The following is a 22101-nucleotide window of genomic DNA, read 5'->3' on the forward strand; positions in this document are numbered from 1 at the left end:
TAAGTTTATTTCTCGGCTCTGTATTCTGTTCCGTTGGTCAATGTGTTTGTTTTTATGCCTGTACCATGTTCTTTTGATCACTATAGCTTTGTAATAGATTTTGAAGTCAGGTAGAGTGATGCCTCCAGCTTTGTTCTTTTTGCGCAAGATTGTCTGGGCTATTCTAGGTCTTTTGTCATTTCATCTAAATTTTAGAATTTTTTTTCTATTTCTGGAAAACATTGCATTGATTCTGTAGATCTTTTTGGGGTAGTGTCTTAGTCTGTTTTATGCTGCTACAACGGAATACCGCAGACTGGGTAGTTTACAATGATCAGTAATTTATTTGGCTCACTGTTTTGGAGACTGAGAAGTCCAAGATCAAAGGGCTGCCATTGGTAAGGGCCTTCTTGCTGTGTCATAACATGGTAGAAGGCGTCACGTGGTGAGAGAGAAAGAGAAGGTTGAACTTACTTTTAAAACAAACTCAGTCGTGATAATGAACCCACTTTCTTTTACATGTTTTTTTTTCTTTAAAAATTTTTTTTGCACATGGTGACTGACAAGAATCCACTTTCTTAATATAACTAATTCAATAATGAGGGCAGAGCCCTCACAATATCTCTTAAAGGTCCCACCTCAAACACTGTTGCATTGTTGATTAAGTTTGCAACACATGAGCTTTGAGACACAATAGCAGGTAGTACAATAAATAGCAGGTAGTATGAACATTTTAACAATATTAAATACTGGGATAACTTTAAATATTGAATACCTTTCCATTTATTTGTACTATCTACATTTTTTCATCAATGTTTTGTAGTTTTTAGTATACAGATACTTCACCTCCTTTGGTTATATTTACTCTTAAGTGTTTTATTGTTTGATACTATTATGAATGGGATTGATTTCTTAATTTCTTTTTCAGATAGTTTGTTGTTAGTATAAAAGAATGCTGATTTTGTATGTTGATTTTGTACCTTACAAGTATGCTGAATTCATTTGTTCTAACAGTTTTAGGATGGAGCTTTTAGGATTTTCTAAATAGAAGCTTATGTCATCAGCAAACAGACACAATTTCACTTCTTCCTTTCCTATTTGAGTGCTTTTTATTTCTCGTCTGATTGCTCTGGCTAGAACTTCCAGTACTGTATTGAATAGAAGCATGAGAGTGGGCAACCTTCTCTTATTCCTGCCCTTAGACGAAAAGCTTTCGATTTTTTGCCGTTGAGTATATTAGCTGTGTGCTTTTCATGTTCAGCCTTGTTGTGCTGAAGTACATTCTTTCTATGCCAGATTTGTTGGGAGTTTTTAATCATGAAGTGATGTTGAATTTCATCAAATGCCTTTTCTGCATATATTCAGATGTTCGTATCATTTTGTCCTTTTAAATATAGTATATCCCATTGATTGATTTGCATATCCTTGCATTCCTGAGATAAATCCCATGGATCGTGGTGAATGATCCTTTTTAGTGTACTGTTAAAATCAGTTTGCTAGTATTTTGCTGAGGATTTTTAAAATGTATGTTCATCAGGGATATTAGCTTCTAATTTTCTTTTCTTGTGGAGTGTTTTTGGATTTGGTATCAGGATAATGATGTCCTCATAAAGTGAGTTTGCAAAGTATTTCTCCTTAAGTTTTTTTGGAAGAGTTTGAGAAGGATTAGTATTAGTTCTTCTTTAAATGTTTGGCAGAATTCCACCATGAAGCCCTTCTGTTCTAGGCCTTTCTTTTGAGGGGAAATATTTTAGTACCAAATCAGTGTCTTTACTTATCTGTTCAGACCTTTTATTTCTTCTTGATTCAGACTTTGTAGATTGTGTGTTTCTAGGAACTTAACCTTTTCAATTTGTTGGCGTATAACTGTTCATAGTAGTCTCTTATGATCCTTTGCATTTGTGTCGTATCAGTTGTCATAACTCTTCTTTCATTTCTGATTTTGAGTTATCTCCCTTTTTTCCTTAGTCTGGCTAAAGGTTTGTTGATTTTGTTTACTATTCAAAAAACCAATTCTTCATTCCATTGGTCTTTTTGTTGTCGTTGTAGTCTCTATTTCATTGATTACTGCTCTGATCTTTATCATTTTTTCCTACTATTGATTGTGGGCTTAGTTTGTTCTTCTTTTTCTAGTTCCTGAAGGGTTAGCATTAAGTTGTTTATTTGAGATTTTCTTGTTGTTGTAAACGTTCATTGCTAAAAACTTCCCTCTTAAAACTGGTTTTGCTGCATTCCATAAGTTTTAGTATGTTGTGTTTCTGTTTTCATTTGTGTCAATATATTTAAAAATTTCTCTCTTGATTTCTTCTTTGACTCATTGGTTGTTCAGGAGCATGTAATTAATTTTCATGTATTGGTGAGTTTCCAAAATTCTTCCTGTTATTAATTTCTACTTTTATGCCACTGTGATTGGAAAAATACTTGATGTTATTTTTGATCTTCTTAAGTTTTTATCTAAGATTATCTGGCAGACTTAAAAAACATTTATGTTTTTTCATATGGATGCGTAAGAGATGTTCATAATTTGGAGGTACATGTGATAATTTAATATATTCATATAAAACAAAGATCAAATCAGTGTAATTGGGATGGCCATCATTTTAATATTTGTCTTTTCTTTGTGCTAAAACTATTGGAATTTTTCTCTTCTAGCTCTTTTGAAATACACAATAGATTATTGTAAACTGTAGTCACCCTACTGATCTATCTAACAGTGGGTCTTATGAGATCCACTTTTTAAAAAAATTTCCCACATATGAGTGGGAATATGTGATATTTGTCTTTCTATACTTGCCTTATTTCACTTAACATAATTTCCATCCACATTGCTGCAAATGACATGACTTCATTATTATTCTTATGGCTGAGTAGTATTCTATTGTATATACCATTCTTGAATCTGTTAGTGGGCACTGAGGTCAATTATATACTTTGGCTATTATAAATTAGTACTGCAAAAAACATAGAAATGCAGATGTTTTTTCAACATATTGATTTTCTTTCTTTTGGGTATATACCTAGTAGTGGAATTGCTGGATTAAATTTTTAGTTCTTTGAAAACTCTCCATACTGTTCTCCATCGTGGCTATACTAATTTACATTTCTACCAACAGTGTAAAAGCGTTTCCCTTTCTCCACATCCTTGCCAGCAGGATCCATTGTTGCTTATCTTTTTGGTAAAAGCCATTTAATCGGGGTGAGATCATATCTCATTGTATTATGATTTGCATTTCTCTGATGATTAGTGATGTTGAGCATTTTTTTCATATAACTGTTGGCCATTTGTATGTCTTTTTTTTTGAGACAGAGTCTCGCTCTGTTGCCCAGGCTGGAGTGCAGTGGTGCGATCTCGGCTTACTGCAAGCTCTCGACTTCCGGGTTCACACCATTCTCCTGCCTCAGCCTCCTGAGTAGCTGGGACTACAGGCACCCGCCACCATACCTGGCTAATTTTTTGTATTTTTAGTAGAGACAGGGTTTCACTGTGTTAGCCAGGATGGTCTTGATCTCCTGACCTCGTGATCTGCCTGCCTTAGCCTCCCAAAGTGCTGGGATTACAGGTGGAGTCACCGAGCCCAGCCTGTATGTCTTCTTTTGAGAAATGCCTATTCAAATTTTTTGGCAATTTTTAAATCAGATTGGGATTTTGTTTTGTTTTGTTTTGTTTTGCCACTGGGTTGTTTGAATTTTGTATGTATTCTGGTTATTAATCCCTTATCAGATGAGTAGTTTGCAAATATTTTCTCCCATTCTGTAGGTTGCTTCTTCACTTCATTAATTGTTTCTATTGCTGTGCAGAAGCATTTTGTCTTGGCATGATCCTATTTGTCCAGTTTTGCTTTTGTTTCCTGGCCTTTTGAAGTCTTACACACACACACAAAAACCTTTGCCCACACCAATGTCCTGGAGCATTTCTCCAGTGTTTTCTTCTAGTAGTTTTATAGTTTCAGGTCTTAGATTCAACTCTTAATCCATTTTGATTTGATTTTTGTTTACATTGAGAGATAGGAATCTAGTTTCATTCTTCTGCATATGGTTATCCTGTTTTCCCAGCACCATTTATTGAAAATACTGTCCTTTCCCCAATTGTATGTTCTTGGCACCTTTGTTGAAGATTAATTGGGTGTAAATGTATGGGTTTGTATCTTGGGTCTCTATTCCGTTCCATTGGTCTCTGTGTCTGTTATTATGCCAGTACTATTCTGATTTGGCTACTATAGCTTTGTAGTAAATTTCAAAGACAGGTAGTTTGATGCCTCTAGTTTTGTTCTTTTTGCTCAGGATGCTATTCAGGGTCTTCTATGATTCCATATAAATTTTGAAACTTTTTCTATTTCTGTGGGAAAAAAGTCATTGGTATTTTGATAGAGATTGCATTGAATTTAGACATTGCTTTGGTAGTATTGTCATTTTAAGAATACTCTTCCAATCCATGAGCATGGAATATCTTTCTGTTTTTTGTGTGTGTCTTCAGTTTCTTTCATTAGTGTTTCATAATGTTTCTCATATAGAAACTTTCACTTTTCGCCTTTCACTTCTTTGGTTAATTTGATTCTTACATATTTGATATTATTTGTAGCTACTGTAAATGTGATTGTCTTCTTGATTTCTTTTTTCAAATGTTATCTGTTGGTACATATAAATGCAACTGTTTTTCGTATGTCTACTTTATATCCTGCAACTTTCCTAAACTTGTTTATCAGTTCTAACAGTTTTTTTGGTGGAATCTTCAGGTTTTTCTAGGTACAAGATCATGTAATCTGAGAACAAGGCTAATTTGACTTCTACCTTCCAATTTGAATGCCTTTTATTTCTTTCTCTTGCCTATTTGCTCTGACCAGGACTTTTAGTACTATATTGAATATGAAGAGTGAAAATTTTTACATTTCCTTCTTAATTTCTTCATTGATTTATTGGTTGGTTAGGAGCATGTTGTTTAATTTCCATGTGTTTGTGATGTTTCTAAGGTTCCTCTTGTTACGATTTCTAGTTTTATTTCATTGTAATCAGAAAAGGTACTCAATATGATTTCTACTTTTTAGAATTTTTTGGAACTTGTTTTGTGCCCTAAGATATAATCTATTCTGGAGAATCCATGTGCTGACAAAAAGAATGTGTATTCTGCAGTAGTTGGGCAGAATGCTCTGTGTTAGTCAGGCCTACTAGGTCTAGTGTGTAGTTTGATGTTTCTTTGTTGGTTTTTGAAATCTGGAAGATCTGTCCGTTACTGAGAATGGGTGTTAAAGTCCTGTACTATTATTGTGTTGCAGTCTATCTTTCCCTTTATCCCTTTAGGTCTATTAAAGTTTGTTTTATATACTTGGGAGTTTAGGTGTTGGGTGCACAGATATTTAATATTTGTAATTATTATATTCTCTTGCCTAATTGATTCCTTTATCATTATGTAGTCACCTTCTTTGTCTCTTTTTACAGTCTTGATTGTAATGTATTTTATCTGATCTAATTATAGCTACTCCTACTCTTTTTTGGTTTCTAGGTGCATGGTATATCATTTTCCACTCTTTCACTTTCAGTCTATGTGTGTCTTTATAGGTGAAGTGGGCTTCTTGTAGGCACTGTATAGTTCTTTTATATTTCTTCAGCTGTTCAGCCACTTTATGCATTTAATTGGAGAATTGAGTCCATTTATGGTCAGTGTTATTAAAGACTTATTACTGCCATTTTGTTACTGATCTTCTCGTTGCTTTGTAATTCCTCTTTTTTACTTTCTTACTGTTTTCCTTTATGGTTAAGTGATTTTCTCTGGTAGTATGTTTTAATTAATTGCTTTTTATTTTTAGTGAATCTATTATAGGTTTTTGCATTGTGGTTACCACGAGGCTTAGAAAAAATATAACAAGTTATTTTAAAGAAATGACAACTTCTGTTAGATCACAAAGAAAAAAAAACTAAGGAAAAAATGAAGAAGAAACTCCATTCCTTCCCCCTACCCCACATTTTGCGCTTTAGTTGTCTCAATTTGCATATTTTAATATCATCTACCTCTTAACAGTTTGCTGTAGCTATTGTTTTTGATAGATTTGTCTTTTGGGCTTCATGCTACAGGTATGAGTGGATTACACACCATAGTTATAGTACTAGAATATCCTATGTTCATTCATGTATTTAATTTTACCACTGGGTTTTATGGCTTTAAACAAATTGTTTAATGTCAGTGTTTTTCTGTTTCAAATAGAAGAATTTCCTTTAGCATTTTGTGTAAAACTAGTCTGGTAGTAATGAATTAGCTCAGCTTTTGTTTGTTGGGGAAAAGACTTTAATCTCTCCCTCATATTTGAAGGATAAGTTTTCTGGACACAGTATTCTTGGTTAGCAGGGTTGTGTTTTTGTTACATTTAGCACTTTGAAAATGTCATTCCACTCTGCTGGCCTGTATTCTTTCGAGATGTCGCTTGTCAAATTAGAGCTCCTTTATATCTTATTTGCTTCGCTTCTTTTGTTACTTTAGGATTCTCTATCTGTCCTTGACCTTTGAGAGTTTGATTATTATATGACTTGGAGTAGTAGTATTTGGGTCCATTCTATTTGGTGTTCTCTGACCTTCTTGTACCTGGATATTTATATCTTTCTCAGGTTTTCAAAAGTTTTTAATATTATTTATCTTGTAGATAATCTTTACTGCTTTTCATTCTTTTTTCTCTTAAATTTGTTAAGACTTGTTTTGTGGCTGTATTAGTCTGTTTTCATGCTGTTGATAAAGACATACCCAGGACTGGGCAATTTACAAGAGAAAGAGATTTATTGGACTTACAGTTCCATGTGGCTAGGGAGGCTTCCCAATCGTGGTGGAGGGTGAAAGGCATGTCTCACACGGCAGCAGACAAGAGAAGAAAGCTGTGCAGGCAGACTTCCCTTTCTAAAACCATCAGATCTCTTGAGACTTCTTCACAGTCAGGAGAACAGCACGGGAAGGGCCTGCCCCCATGATTCAATTACCTCCCACTGGGTCCCTCCCACAACATATGGAAATTCAAGATGAGATTTGGGTAGGGAGACAGCCACACTATATCATTCTGCCCCGGCCCCTCCCAAATCATGTCCTCACATCTCAAAACCAATCTTGCCTTCCCAACAGTCCCCCAAAGTCTTAACTCATTTCAGCATTAACTCAAGAGTCCATAGTTCAAAGTCTCATCCAAGACAAGGCAAGTCCCTCCCACCTATAAGCCTGTAAAATCAAAAGCGAGTTACTTCCTAGATAAAATGGGGATACAGCTATTGGGTAAATACAGCCATTCCAAATGGGAGAAATGGGCCAAAACAGAGGGGCTACAGGCCTCATGCAAGTCTGGAATCCAGCAGGGCAGTCAAATCTTAAAGCTCCAGAATGATCTCCTTTGACTCCATGTCTCACATCCAGGTCAAGCTGATGCAAGAGGTGGGTTGCCACAGTCTTGGGCAGCTCCACCCTTGTGGCTTTGCAGGGTACAGCCTCCCTCCCACCTGCTTTCATAGGCTGGTGTTGAGGGTCTGTGGCTTTTCCGGGGGTATAGTGCAAGCTGTCAGTGGATCTACCATTCTGGGATCTGGAAGACAGTGGCCCTCTTCTCATGGCTTCACTAGGTGGTGCCCCAGTAGGGACTTTGTGTGGGGGCCCTGACCCCACATTTTCTTTCTGCTCTGCCATAGTAGAGGTTCTCCTTGAGGATACTGCCCCGACAGCAAACTTCTGCCTGGGCATCCAGGCATTTCCATACATCTTGTGAAATCTATGCAGAGGTTCCCAAACCTCAATTCTTGACTTCTGTGCACTGGCAGGATCAACACCACTTGGAAGCTGCCAATGCTTGAGGTTTGCATTCTCTGAAGCCACATACTGAGCTCTATATTGGCCCCTTTCAGCCATGGCTGGAGTGGCTGGGACGCAGGGCACCAAGTCTCTAGGCTGCACCCAGCATGGGAACCCTGGGCCTGGCCCAGGAAACCCCTTTTTCCTCCTAGGCCTCCAGGCCTGTGATGGGAGGGCCTGCCATAAAGATCTCTGATGCCCTGGACACATTTTCTCCATTGCCTTGGGGATTAACATTCAGCTCCTGGTTACTTTTGCAAATTTCTTCAGTCAGCTTGAATTTCTCCTCAGAAAATGGGATTTTCTTTTCTATCACATTGTCAGGCTGCAAATTTTCTGAACTTCTATACTCTGCTTCCCTTATAAAACTGAATGCCTTTAACAGCACACAAGTCACTTCTTGAATGCTTTGTTGCTTAGAAATTTTTTCTGCAGATACCCTAAATTATCTCTCTTTCAAAGTGCCACAAATCTCTAGGGCAGGGGAAAAATGCCACCAGTCTCTTTGCTCAAACATAAAAGGAGTCACCTTTGCTCCAGTTCCCAACAAGTTTTTCATCTCCATCTGAGACCACCTCAGCTTGGATTTCATTGTCCATGTCATTGTCAGCATTTGGGTCAAAGCCATTCAAGTCTCTAGGAAGTTCCAAACTTTCCCTTTGTGTGTGGGGCCCTGACCTCACATTTTCTTTCTGCACTGCCATAGCAGAGGTTCTCCGTGAGGATACTGCCCCTACAGCAAACTTCTGCCTGGGCATTTTCCCATCTTCTTTTGAGCCCTCCAAACTGTTACAACCTCTGCCTGTTACCCAGTTCCAAAGTTGCTTCCACATTTTCAGGTATATTTTCAGCAGCACCCCACCCTACTGGAACCAGTTTATTGTATTAGTTCGTTTTCATGCTGCCGATAAAGACATATCCAAGATTGGGCAATTTACAAAAGAAAGAGGTTTATTGGTCTTACAGTTCCATGTGGCTGGGGAGGCCTCAAAATCATGGCAGAAGGTGAAAGGCACGTCTTCCATAGCGGCAGACAAGAGAAGAGAGCATGTGCCTGCAAACTCCCCTTTTTAAAACTATCAGATCTTGCAAGACTTATTCACAATCATGAGAACTGCATGGGAAAGACCTGCCCCTGTGATTCAATTACCTCCCGCTGAGTCCCTCCTACAATACATGGGAATTCAAGATGACATTTGGGTGGGGACACAGCCAAACCATATCACTGGCCTAACACAAGATCTGTTTTGGAGACTGTTTCATTTGCAGTTGAGAAAAATCTACATTCTGCTATTGGATGAAATAGTCTGTCTATGTGTCTATCAGGTCTATTTGGCCTAAGGTGTTCAAGTCCACTGTTTCTCTCTTGTCTGTCCAGATGATCTATTCATTGTTGAAAGTGGAATATTGTAGTCCCCTACTATTATTGTATTGCAGTCTATCTCATACTGCAGATCTGTTCATATTTGATTTATATATTTAGGTTCTCTGATGTTGGTTGCATATGCAGTTTAAATCAGATTTTATTTTAAATCGTGATTTTTTACTTTTTTCTAGTTCTAATACTCAACATGTATTTATTTATTCATTGAGCATCTAACTGTTACCGGCTCCAGGTATGATACCATTTGTGATCTAAAGTTATGAACACTTGTTCTCTAGGAAGATGCACTTGAGTAGGGAGACAAGCAAAAGGACTCCAAGGAGTCTCAGAAGAGACAGGGAGGCTTTGTGATTAAGGTGGGTGAAAGACCCAGGGAGGGCCTTAGAAGATGATGGTGCTTATGCTGAGACTTGACGGATACTCTATTATTCAGTCTATTATTCTTCAAAAAATGACAGTCAGGAAAGGGTGTTTAGGCAATGAGGACAATATTAGTAGTACCTTGGAATGACAGGATGTCTCTAGCATTCAAAGGTAATGTTAAGACTCTAGTTTCCTTGAAATACAGATTTTCTTTAGAGGGATAGTGAAAGGTAGGCCTGGACAGATAGTCTGAGCACGTGCTGTATGGTCTTGAATTCTAAAATCGTAGGTGTTAGCGTCTCTTCAGACATGAGAAGAAATGTGGAAGAGACAAACTATTCAGAGGAAATAACAGTAGTAGTATTACTAGATGTGAGATATTTAGGAAAAGAAACTGGTTTGGAGGGATGACACTGTTGTTATTGGTTTATTCAGTGTGAGAGCCGTTCATGCAAAGGTGAAACCAGACCACAGCTCAACACAGAGGTTCAGCCAAGAACTGGTGTCTGGGAGTTCACTGTCAGTATTTGAGACTTGATGAACTAGATAGAGAGTAAAGGAGATAAGCCAGCTGAGGATAGAGCATTGGAAAAGGCTGAATTTGGTGAACAAGAGGAGAAGACAAAAATGAGGCAGCAAGAGAGTGGTAAGAGAAATAGTTGAAATAGGATACTGTAATATCATAGAAAAGTCAAGGGATAAGGGTTTTCCCTCAAAGAAGAGTCAAGAATGTTAAATACCTAGAGTAGAGAAAAATGAGGAGTAGAGGTCATTCTACTCAGTGACTTTCTGAGATTTCAATGTCGTAGAATGGTGAGAAGTACTAGCTGGACTGCATGGCATTAAAACAAGTGCTGCTGGGCTAAATATTGAGTACCCATGGACACAAAGTAGGGAATGATACACACTGGGGCCCACTTGAGGGTGGAGGGCAGGAGGAGGGTGAGGATCAAAAACGTACCTGACAGGTACTATGCTCATTACCTTGCTGATGAAACCATCTGTACACCAAACCCCTACAACATGCAATTTACCTATGTAACAAGCCTGCATATGTGCCCCCCAAACCCAAAATAAATATTGGAAGGGAAAAAAAGACATATGAGGACAGACTTAAAACATTTAAGTTAGGCAGATATGTAATGCTCTGTGATAGAAGCGTTTCAGACGTACTAGACTTATTTTAATTAAAATATAATTTGTTAGCTTTTCTTTTAATATAAACACGAGAAACAAAAACCACATTAATTATAGCATTCTTTTCAAAATAAAACTGCAACCAATAATTGAAAAAAACAAAAAACAAAAACAAGCACTGGTGATAGGAGAGCTGTGGAGCTTAGCAGTAACTGAAAAGGGAGGAAAGTGGAAGCTCGAGGGCCTAGCAGGCTGGTGGGGGGCAGTTTTGTTTTATTATATTATATTATATTATATTATATTATATTTTATTTTATTTTATTTTATTTTATTTTATTTTATTTTATTTATTTATTTATTTGAGACAGAGTCTCGCTTTGTCGCCCAGGCTGGAGTGCAGTGGCCTGATCTCGGCTCACTGCAAGCTCCGCCTCCCCAGGTTCACTTCATTCTCCTGCCTCAGCCTCCAGAGTAGCTGGGACTACAGGCACCCGCCACCATGCCCAGCTAATTTTTTGTATTTTCAGTAGAGACGGGATTTTACCGTGTTAGCCAGGATGGTCTCAGTCTCCTGACCTTGTGATCGGCCCACCTCAGCCTCCCAAAGTGCTGGGATTACAGGCGTGAGCCACCGTGCCCAGCCTATTTTTTTAAGATTAATAAACACATACCTACACAATCTTGGCATGACTAATAGGCAGGGATGAGGGGAAGAGCAATGAAAGAATACAGTTTAATTCCCAATGCTGAACCCCGATACACAATTTTTTTTTCTGCTGGCAGTAGATCCTGGGCCTTTTTGAGGAAGACATATGAGATACAGCTGCTTATATTTACCTTTTCTCTTTTTGGAAAAATGTTAATATGAATATTTACTACCATTAATTCACTCATTCACTCATTTAGCAAAAACTTATTAAATGCCAGCTCCAGATATTACATGCTACGTCTAAGAATCCAACAATAAACAGATATAATGCCTCCCTCATAGCACTCACATTCTACTAAATTTAGCTACTATTTAAAATTCTTCGCCTTTATTTTAGGTTCAGTTGCAGACTCTTCTTCAAAGCAAGTATGTAGAATATTTCATTGAACAAGTGTTAAGCTGGCAAAATAAATTAAACATAGCAGACTCGGTCATCTTCACCTGGATGGAAGTCCAGCGAACTTGGTCTCACCTGGAAAGCATTTTTGTCTGTTCAGAAGATATTCGAATCCAGCTTGTGAAAGATGCTAGAAGATTTGATGGGGTGGATGCTGAATTTAAGGTTTGTCAAAGACAGGTTGTATGCTATTCTAGCAAAGTTTTGTAAAGAAACATGATTTGGAGCATCGTATTTATAAAAATGAATATATTTTTGCGTGAGTAAGCAGGAGTCAGGATACTTTTCCTGCAACGGGTCAGGTAATAAATAGGCTGCGTGGATCATGCAGCCTCTGTAACACCTTCCGAATGCTGCTATTATAACATGAAAGAAGACATGGGTAATATATAAACAAATGGATATGATTGTATGCCAATAAAGCTTTACTTGTAGACACTGAAATTTGAATTTCACATAGTTTTCATGTGTCACAAAATATACTGTTTTTTATTTTTATTTTTATTTATTTATTTATTTGTTTATTTTGAGTCAGAGTCTTGCTCTGTCTCCCAGGCTGGAGTACAGTGGCCTAATCTCAGCTCACTACAACCTCTGCCTCCCTGGTTCAAGCGATTCTCCTACCTCAGCCTCCTGAGTAGCTGGGACTACAGGCATCTGCCACCACTTCTGGCTAATTTTTGTGTTTTTAGTAGAGGCGGGGTTTCACCATATTGGCCAGGCTGGTCTCGAACTCCTGACCTTGTGATCCACCCACCTCGGCCTCCCAAAGTGCTGAGGTTACAGGCGTGAGCCATCGCACCCAGCCGGTTATTTTTTTCAGTGATTTAAAAATGTAGGCTAGGCTCGGTGGCTCACACCTATAATCCCAGCCTTTTGGGAGTCCAAGGTAAGAGGATGACTTGAGGCTAAGAGTTCAAGACAAGCCTAGACAATATAGTGAGACCCCTTCTCTACTAAAAATTTTGTAATAATTAGCTGGGCAAGGTGGCCCACACTTGTCTAGCTACTTGGGAGGCTGAGGTGGGAGGATCACTTGAGCCAAGGTAGTTTGAGGTTACAGTGAGCTATGACTGCAGCACTGCACTCTAGCCCAGGTGACAGAATGAGACCCTGTCTCCAAAATAAATGTAAAAACCATTTTTAGCTTCTAGGTCATGCAAAATAATCATCAGGCCATATTTGTCCCAGGTACCATAGATTGCCGACCCTTGTGGTAATAAAGGTAAACAGATTCATCCTTAGAGGTAAAAGACTGAGAAAAGACAACAGGTAGAAAATAATACTACTAGTTTCGATTTTTCTTTTCTGTAAAAGCCATAGAAAGCACGTGGCATGGTGCACATAATGATAATTGATTGGAGAGATTTCTAGCAAAGGATAATGACTATTTCTTTCTCATAAAAATTGAGATTAAATGTTTTTTCTTTCTACCTAAAGTAGAAGTCACAGATAAATTTTAATTCATTTCACTTCTGAGGAAGAAAAAATAGATTGTTTAGGTCTCTCTCATTTTTATATGTAGGTGTGCTTTTTAAGATTCTGGGCACTCTCTCATTCTCTCTCTCTCTTTCTCTCCCTTTCTCCCTTTTTCTCTCCCTTTCTCCCTTTTTCTCTCCTTCTCCTCCCCCACACTGCTCCTACCTGTCTCCCTTTCTCTTCTCTTTCCTCTTCCCATTCTCCGTTCCCTTTCTCCTTTTGCCTTTCTTTATTCTTTTTTGTTTGATTTAGAAGAGAAAAATTCTCTGTGGGCCTAAAGTGGTGACAGAGCTTCTCACATTTATTTTGATAAAAATGGTGTGCTTGTACATGCTTTTGATCTTCATTTAAGAGTTGAAAAGCAAAAGTAAACAGATGTGGTGTCAGACATTCTTAGAAGTATCTTTAACCTTGCCTCTTCATTCTTTGTTCTTCATTTTTTAATTCTCGAAACGTTTAAAAGTTTAGAAAATATTGTTCTAATATCCACGGCTCCGTATTGCACTTTCATACAGGAGTTAATGTTCAAGACAGCCAAAGTAGAAAATGTGTTAGAAGCAACATGCAGACCTAATCTCTATGAAAAACTTAAAGATTTACAGTCCAGGTAAGAATAAAGCTATCGAAGATGATCAATTTACTGTAATTTTATGAAGTCTCTTTCACATACCTAATAGTGTTCAATACTGTGTTATGGAGGTGCAACCTCTTGTAAATTATTTTGTAATTTTGCTTATAATTGTCTAGTTGTCTCGTACATATTACATGGAACATACATATAGTAAGTTAATGTAAATAAATCCAAAAATATTTGTTTTCTGAAAGGAGTATTATGCTAATATATCTTCTTATCAAGATAATTGACATGGTTGATTGATCAATTCTTTCATCAAACTATCCTGTAAATATTGATTGAGCACCTACTGTGTGCCAGGAACTGGGATTGCACTCTGTTAATGTAGTCCTTTAATTTCTGTACGGTTTCATTTGATTAGAAATTATCCTGAGGCAGCACAGTAGCACTTTTGAAATCATGGTCCCAAGGGCCATTTGTAAAATAATTTTCACATTTAATTCTGGCTTTTGATTAAAAATGGTCAGATCTGCTACTAAAATGATGGGTTGTGGAACTGCGATCCTTTTTTTATTGCAAGGTAAGGAAAGACCTAGATAAAATTTTATATTACATAAACAAAGCAGTTTTAGAGTCTGAAAGTTTTTTTGGTAATGAAAAGGGCAAAGTTAATTATTTCAGTTGAGTGATGCTCTTTGGGGCTTCGGAGCTCTGCCTCTGGGTCATTTCTGCTCTGCTGAGGGCAATAAAGTGGAACCAATTCTGGATCTTATGACTCCTCTGAATACCTGACAGGAGGGAAGTCACTTGTGTTTTGTAGACATCCAGTGGGGGAAAAGAAGACTGTAAACCAATTACATCTTACTAGTGCATTTTGCTCTCAGGTTGAAGGATGGCAACCTGGTCTTCTCCACTGCTGCTTAGGAGTGTCATTCAGAAAAGCAGTGAATAACGTAATCCTAAGTCTAATTCATATTTAGCCACAACTAATGGGGGGGGTGTGTGTGTGTGTGCGCGCGCGCGCACGCGTGCGTGTGTGTGTATTTGGCATAGTCCTCTTCTACTTGGCATAACTTGTATATTAGTCATAAGCAAGATAGATGATGGTGTCAAAAAGAAGGAAGTAAGCTACCTGTTAAACAGTAAGTTTACTGTAATGAATGGACAGGACTTGAGTTTTGTTTTGCTGAAGTTTTAATGACTGAATGGACAAGATATGCTTAAAAAGATTTTTCATTCATATAGGCTTTCTCTTTGTGAAAAAGCTCTCACTGAATACTTGGAAACCAAGCGCATAGCCTTTCCTCGCTTCTATTTCATCTCTTCTGGTGATTTACTTGACATTCTCTCAAAAGGAGCTCAGCCTAAACAGGTAATATTTCTTTGAAAGTCTCGTATTATACTGTGTTAGCAGAGGAAAGTCATAGTGTCTCTATCATTGTCAGATGCTACCTGTCATGTCACGTGGGCCAGGAACTAGAAAATCTGCAGTTAAAATTTGTAAGGCAGCGTCAGAGGGATGTCAGAGGCTGTGCAAAAGGGAGTAGGAAGAGTAACTGTCTGGTGCTCAGTAAAGAGGAACGATATTAAATGTGTAAGGCTTACAGTGCTGAAAGAAGTTGATGGAAAGAAACACTATCGCCAAATCCCCCAGAATTCTGGGACAAGATCTGGGGCATCCATTTCCTGGTTAGCAGCTTTCCTAGGGGAGAAAGGGTCACTTGGAAAGAGATCATGGCTGGTACCTTCTTACTCCTCCCTCCAGAGTCACCTTCATAATTACGACATTGGGCTAATCTTCAGTACTGTCCAAGTTAGATTTGTGTAATTTCAGGATCATCCTGAATTAACCCTCGAATTTTCCCCTATCTGTGCAAAAATAGTGCATCACCTTTTTGCTGATTCCCACGTCAATATTTAAAGCAAATCAAAACAGATATTATCGTGTGTAATCTGAAAGCTCAGATCAGAGACAAACTTTGTACAAATTCCAAAGCACTACTTCCTGTAAACTTTAAGAGAATGTTGTCTTTCATTTAGACCTACTCAATCATTCCTATTCACTAAGATCTTACAGTTGTTGTGGCTGACGTAGCTGGGCACTCCTAGAGTTGACTGTGTATTACAGATTATTTTGAAACTCAAGCTTGTGCTATATAATTGTGGAGTTTTCTCCAGTTTTTTTTCTTGGAAAAATTTTTCTCTAGATATTTTTTATGCCATTTTCTTTGGAATGTGTGTCTCTTCACACTGCAGTTCCCTGAATTTTGCTGTTCTTTGGGCGCAGTATTTATCTTAATGATTTCTCTCTTCATCATTTAACTTTGAACCTAAATTCAATTGGTTGGCTATTCTTGTTGTTGATAATATAAGTGCGGTTGTGCTATTAGTAACAGAATTGTTGGACAGTTTGGGCAACGTGTTCAGGGTCACCACTCAGGTAGTATTGTTTTGTATATTCATGCTAATTTCCAGATGGCTTTGCAAATAAAATCTCTGTGATTAAACTGACTATGAATCTACTATATCTGTCTTTTACATACTTATTAGCACACAATTAGATGTCTTTTAAAAAACTATTTTGAAACATAATAGTTGTAACTACACTATGCTTCAATAAGCCCCTGAGGGGCATCCTCATGACCAGCAGCTGAACCCTCTGCCCAGGGTGACTATATGAAGGTAGCAGGTATTATATTTCATTAAAGTACATGTTTCTGAATACTTTTCAAATCTGACATGCTTACAATGCCAAATGAATTTTCAATAAGTAAGTTAGCAGAGAGGTGCATAAATCTGTATATAGGTAAGCGTTCTTTTTCTTTTAATCATATTATTTAAACACAGTGAACACTAATGTGACTGGTTTATTGAATAATATTAATTTCATGGAATAACAGTCATGAAACAGTTTTATCTTTCTGCAATTACTAATCTCACATGTGCCCTTCTGAATCTCTTTGCACCCATAGCAGACCCCTTTATAATATCTCGGGCAGGTATTGTAATTTCCTGGTCTTCCTTTCTTATTAAAAACTTAAAAAATAAACCAAAAGCAACTCATCATATTCTAGTTGGAAATTTCCATCTCACTCCATGTCAAGGCTAAGCTGTCATTTAATAACTTGGGGTTGAGAGGGAGACTTTGGCCCTTTCCTCCCCCGTCTCTGCCCATTTATCATGGAGAGGGGTTTAGGGGTGTGATCTGTCTGTTGTTGCCCTTTCTTAATGACTGCTCCTGCTTCCCTCGCCAGCAGTGACTGTCCATCTTCACCCTTAACAGCAAGGATCCACATGCTGGGTTTCTGGTGGAACATGTGTGCAGGTCCTCTGGACAAAGGGAACCTCCCCAGGGATGTATGTGGCAGAGCCACCCCCACTTTAATCCTTCCAGTTTTTGCTCCTGGCAGTGTAACCAGCCACCTGGTTCCATCTTCCTTCTCCTTTTCTACCTAGGCAGGTGTCCAAACAAGGGGCACATCAAAGATTCACTTCCTACTGGTACCCAGAGTTTTTATGAGTGATTCTCCTATTCCTCTTGCTTGACCTTAGAGTGGAGGTTGGGGGACCCAGTCTTCTATCTTACCCACAAAAGGGGAGGGAGATGCCATGGCCTCCGCATCGTGGCTGATAACTCACACTGTGCAGATGGCCTCCTTTGCCCTCTTCCTCCCTATGGTACTTTCTGTAGAAGGCGTGCATGGAGGTAGAGGAGGGTGGGGTATTGAGATGTGTCTTACCAAACCCTGGAGGGACTAACTGTCCTAACCCACATCCGTTACCTTCAGAATGTGCACATACTCACTTCCTTTTTGTCCTTAATCGAAGTCCTACTCTGTGCTAGAGGAAAAGATCTCTCAATGAATTCTTGTCACCAACTCTGTTCACCCTCCTTTTAAATCCTCAAAAAAATCCTTCGTGCCTTAGCTAAACTACATGTTGACTCACAGTCTGTGCATCCCTGATGCCAGTTTATTTTTCAGATTTCAATGATGTGCTTTGTAAACCCTTTAAAAAAATTTTCACAACATGACTTTGGTATTTTACAGAGTGCTATCTTCTCCTTTATCAGTGTGACTTACTGTGGATGTGTCCTCGCCTACCCCATTCATAGCATTTTAGCCATGAGTTCTAAATCCGTGAATTCCAGGTACATTGCTCAGTACTAGTACCCCTCCTTAATGAATGACTAGATTATATAAGGCTTTTGAAACATTTGAAATTATGATGAAGCTGAATGTTAAAATCACAGCATGGAGCTCTCCAAACTCCCTCACAGCTGTGCTGATAAATGCCACCACGCTAACAAAGGGAGGTGGGTATTTCTTCTTGCCAGCTAATAGGATCTAGCCCTGTGGCCACAGTATAAACATGCTTACAGTTCTGACACACAGATTTGAAGTGGTTGGATATATTTTTGATGTATTTTGAAATTTTGAGAAAATTTGTATTTCAAGTTGTGCTCAAAATGGGATTTCATTGAGGTCTTTTTGTGTACACTACTTAAATTTTGAACAATTAAAATTTGCATAAAATGCTATCACACTGTTACTAAAGGTCTATTATTAGAAGAAGTGTTTAGCAGCCTTTGTGGTACAAATAACTATCCAAAAGTGACTTGTTGAAAAGGAGCTAAGGGTCATTTGAGTCATCTAGAGGAATAGCCGGCTTCTTTCCCTGAAAGAAATGGTTCTGCAAATTCAACATGCATTCTTAATTCTTGCTCACTAACTATGGAATAGTTAATGCTACAGGCTGTTAACGCCAGATAGTGTGATCTTGCCACACTCTCTTACCCTCTTTTCATTATTAGAATCAGTTTCAGACCACCAGACTTAGTCTTTCCGTCTATGCCTTGTGTGCTAACATTCCTGAATGTGCTCCCTGTAGTGTGACCAAGATAACATGGCAACTGCAGCTTGTGGAGCAACAATGCAATTTCCCCATAAAAGGCGCCCTTTGTGGGTAGATAACTCATCTTGACATCTTGTGAATGACTTGAATTTTCCAGGCCCCCCTCCTTTACCCACCCACACTCCATTTAAGAGTGTTGGTCCAAGTGAGAGTTTCTGTAGTTAATTGTGGAATGTGATCAGCTTGAGTAGACCAGCCAGGGAGGTCTGATAACCACTACAACCCGAATTCTGTAAGCAGAAACCCCCAGTTTAAGATACAAGAGTTGGAATGGTAGAGGGATAAAATTGGTGTGTCTAGAATGCTGTCAGTAATTATTAGGTTTTGGTAAGTTTGGTTAACATCAAGTTTTAAAAATTTTCTTCCCCCCAAATTCAGCCTGACCTCCCAAGGTTATCAGTTAACTAAAGGATGGTGGATACAGGTGCTGCTTAACTTCAGTGGTAAAACTCTCTCGTAGTTGCTGTAGAAGTAAAACTTAAAGGTGTATTTGCAGGAATCATTGACGTGGTACAATAGTTACGGACAACTGACCTGAAGTCCTTATGGGATTCAGTATTAACATTCTTTGGTAATTTTTTCCCCTTTCAGAAAAAAATTGTATTTTTTAACTGAATTAGTACAGTGGTTAAAGTTAGACAAAATAATATCAGTTTACCCCTTTGCACCCTTTCAGGTTGTTATATACTACCTTAAAATAACTGAAAACTTTGGGCAATCAAGGTGTTTGTAGCCACTGATTCCTAATGTGAAAGGTCTTTTTGTCTGAGAACCGTTTGCACATTTTCTTTCTCTCGTCTATGAAACATTTAACTTCTCCATGAAGGTGAGGTCTGGAGAAGCTAACCCACAATGGAGCTTATACTAAAGAAAGACTTGCTGTCAACGTGATCGGCTCTACTTGTGCTTCTAATGGGGTAGCTGTGACCCTTGCATGGCCACTGAGCACTTGAAATGTGGCAGCTAAGGAACTGACTTTCTACTGTAATGAATTGCAATTGTTTTAAATCTAAACCTTGATATTTGATTCAGTTATCGGAAAACATTGTGTGTTTGAAACAACTTGGGTGTGTGAATCTACCTTTGCCCCTGCGTATTCTATGAAATGAAAATACAGATGTAGCATTTTCAGATGAAAAATCCAAATTGAGCTGTGCTGTAAATATAAAATACATACCTGGTTTCAAAGACTTGCCGCAAATAAAATAATGGAAAAGATCTCACTTTTTGTATTACTCACATGTTGAATGATAATATTTTGGGATATACTGGATTAAATATATATTAAAATTAATTTCACCTTTTTGAAATATGACTTAATGTGACTGTTAGATGGTTGTAGCTGTGCAAATTGAAGCCACACTGCATTCTCTAAAATGACAAGATACATACACTCAGAAATGCTGAATGTTTGCATGAAGAAATGCCCTTCAAGGGCATCTGCATCAGTCTACACACAAGGAAATCTGCCAACTTGTCTTTGGAGAAATCTCCTAAATTGCAGTGATGAGACAGATGGCACTCAACTGATACCTCTAATAGACTGTAAATATTGGCATTCAAAAAGGTGCTTGTGAGAAATGAGTTTTACATTAGGTGATGAAAAGCACCATTGGATCTTAAAGGAGCAAATATCTAGACCCCACATTCCCACAAGCACAGTATGTTTTTATGCAGAGCTTCCATTTGGTTATCTTCCTGATGGAGTAAAAGTGTCTCAGCATATGAATTTCAAGAGGATGGAGCTCAATGATCATTCATAGTATGCCAAAACCTTCGCTGACAGGAGGAGATTCTTCTTTAGAAAATTAATAGGAAAAGGACTCAAAATGTACATGGTAAGTTGAGGGCATGCAAGAATGAATCTTAGTTAAAATGAAATCAATAAAAAACTTCTAACTTTCCTAAAGGAAGTAGAAAGCTGGAAAGATATGAGGTGTCTAAAGTGAAGGAAGTGGTGGCTCCTGAGTTTAAGTTGGGGCTGAAGAAGGAATGAGAAACAAGGAGCAAAAGGGCACAGAAAAGGGGTTGTGGTTTTGACCATCTTGCCATTGGCTCTATGTACCTGCAGCTGAGGAGCAAGGAATAGAAGCTGCTCATGAAAGGGTAGTCTGTCACAGAAAGTGCAGCATAAGAGCAACTCTACTTGTCATGACTTAGGAATGTGTAATATTTTAAATGGATACCTTAATAAAAATGCAGCCTGATTCACTTAGAGGTTCAGGTATTTAGGCGTATGACAAGAAAATAGAGAATCTACTTTCAAAATAAATGTCAAATTTTATATCCCATGGAGATTATCCTTGATTATCTTCTCAAAATGATAAATATGTGGTTAATCACAAATTATATAACAATATGCACAATTTTTTCTTCATTTCGCATATGTGTTGCCACTGCATTGTATTCTGTTGTAGCCCCTTTGGAATTCTCTCCATGGCCAATGTATAAGTTATACAACAACATTAGGGTTATTATAATGTGCGGTTAAAGTAAAATATCACTTCAATGTTATGAGATCCAAAAATTAAATGTTGTGAATGTGGTGTTCTGCCAGCAAGGAGTTCTAGGCCCTTGTATGGAATATGAAATTGTTCTGGTCTCAGCCTCGCTTTGATGCCGCTTGATGAAGGTTGTCCAGTTCTGGCTTAAACTCAGTGGGTAGAGCTTCCAGCTATAACAAATTAGCTTTTAACAGAGTACCGTTCTTTCTGGGAACAACTAGAAAAGTAGCTAAAATATTTAACTAAATCTGTTTAAATGCACTGAAGAACATTTAAAGAGCATTGAAGAAGTTAGTGTTTCAGGGGCTAAGATAGCAGCAGAAGAAAGCACAAAGAGATTTGCCTAATGTTTGATGCTGCTTTTCTCCTTGAGACATTTGATAATTCATAGATGTGGCCAACGGCATGAGAAGCTGATCAGAGGTTTCAGGAGGCTCATGGAACTTGAAAGAAGGAGGAAAATAAAATAAAAACTGGAACTCAGACCCCGTTAAGGAGGATATTATACAGAGAATCAAACAATAATAAGAAATGGCTCTAAGGCGGATTGGATAGAAATTTGCCAGGGTTGGGGGAGGAGGAATCTACTAGATCTAAAAATCAGATACCTAAATCAGATATCTAAAAATTAGATCTCTACCATATCTAAAAATCAGTTCTAGATGGATGTAGATCTAAATGTGACAAGTAAAACAATGAAACAATATACAACGTGTGAGGAAGGATATCTTCATGATCTTGGAATAAGCAAACGATCTTAAACTGGACACAAAAGTCCTAACTATGAAGGAAATATTGGATAAATTTGACTATGTTAAAATTTTAAAACTTTAGCTTATCAAAAGATACTT

The 22101-nt window shown here is 38.0% G+C and overlaps 1 protein-coding gene across 1 annotated transcript in view; it reads left to right on the plus strand.

Moving 5' to 3' along the window:
- The window catches only part of DNAH11 (dynein, axonemal, heavy chain 11), a 387500-nt gene that overhangs the window by 83784 nt on the left and 281615 nt on the right, over positions 1 to 22101 (plus strand). The window contains exons 26-28 of the mRNA XM_011973963.1: positions 11720 to 11944; positions 13774 to 13865; positions 15078 to 15204. Coding sequence (XP_011829353.1) covers positions 11720 to 11944; positions 13774 to 13865; positions 15078 to 15204 — 444 coding nt within the window. The remainder of the gene's footprint in view (positions 1 to 11719; positions 11945 to 13773; positions 13866 to 15077; positions 15205 to 22101) is intronic.

The sequence above is a fragment of the Mandrillus leucophaeus genome, unplaced genomic scaffold (assembly GCF_000951045.1).
Source record: "Mandrillus leucophaeus isolate KB7577 unplaced genomic scaffold, Mleu.le_1.0 Scaffold140, whole genome shotgun sequence".
Lineage (NCBI taxonomy): Eukaryota > Metazoa > Chordata > Mammalia > Primates > Cercopithecidae > Mandrillus > Mandrillus leucophaeus.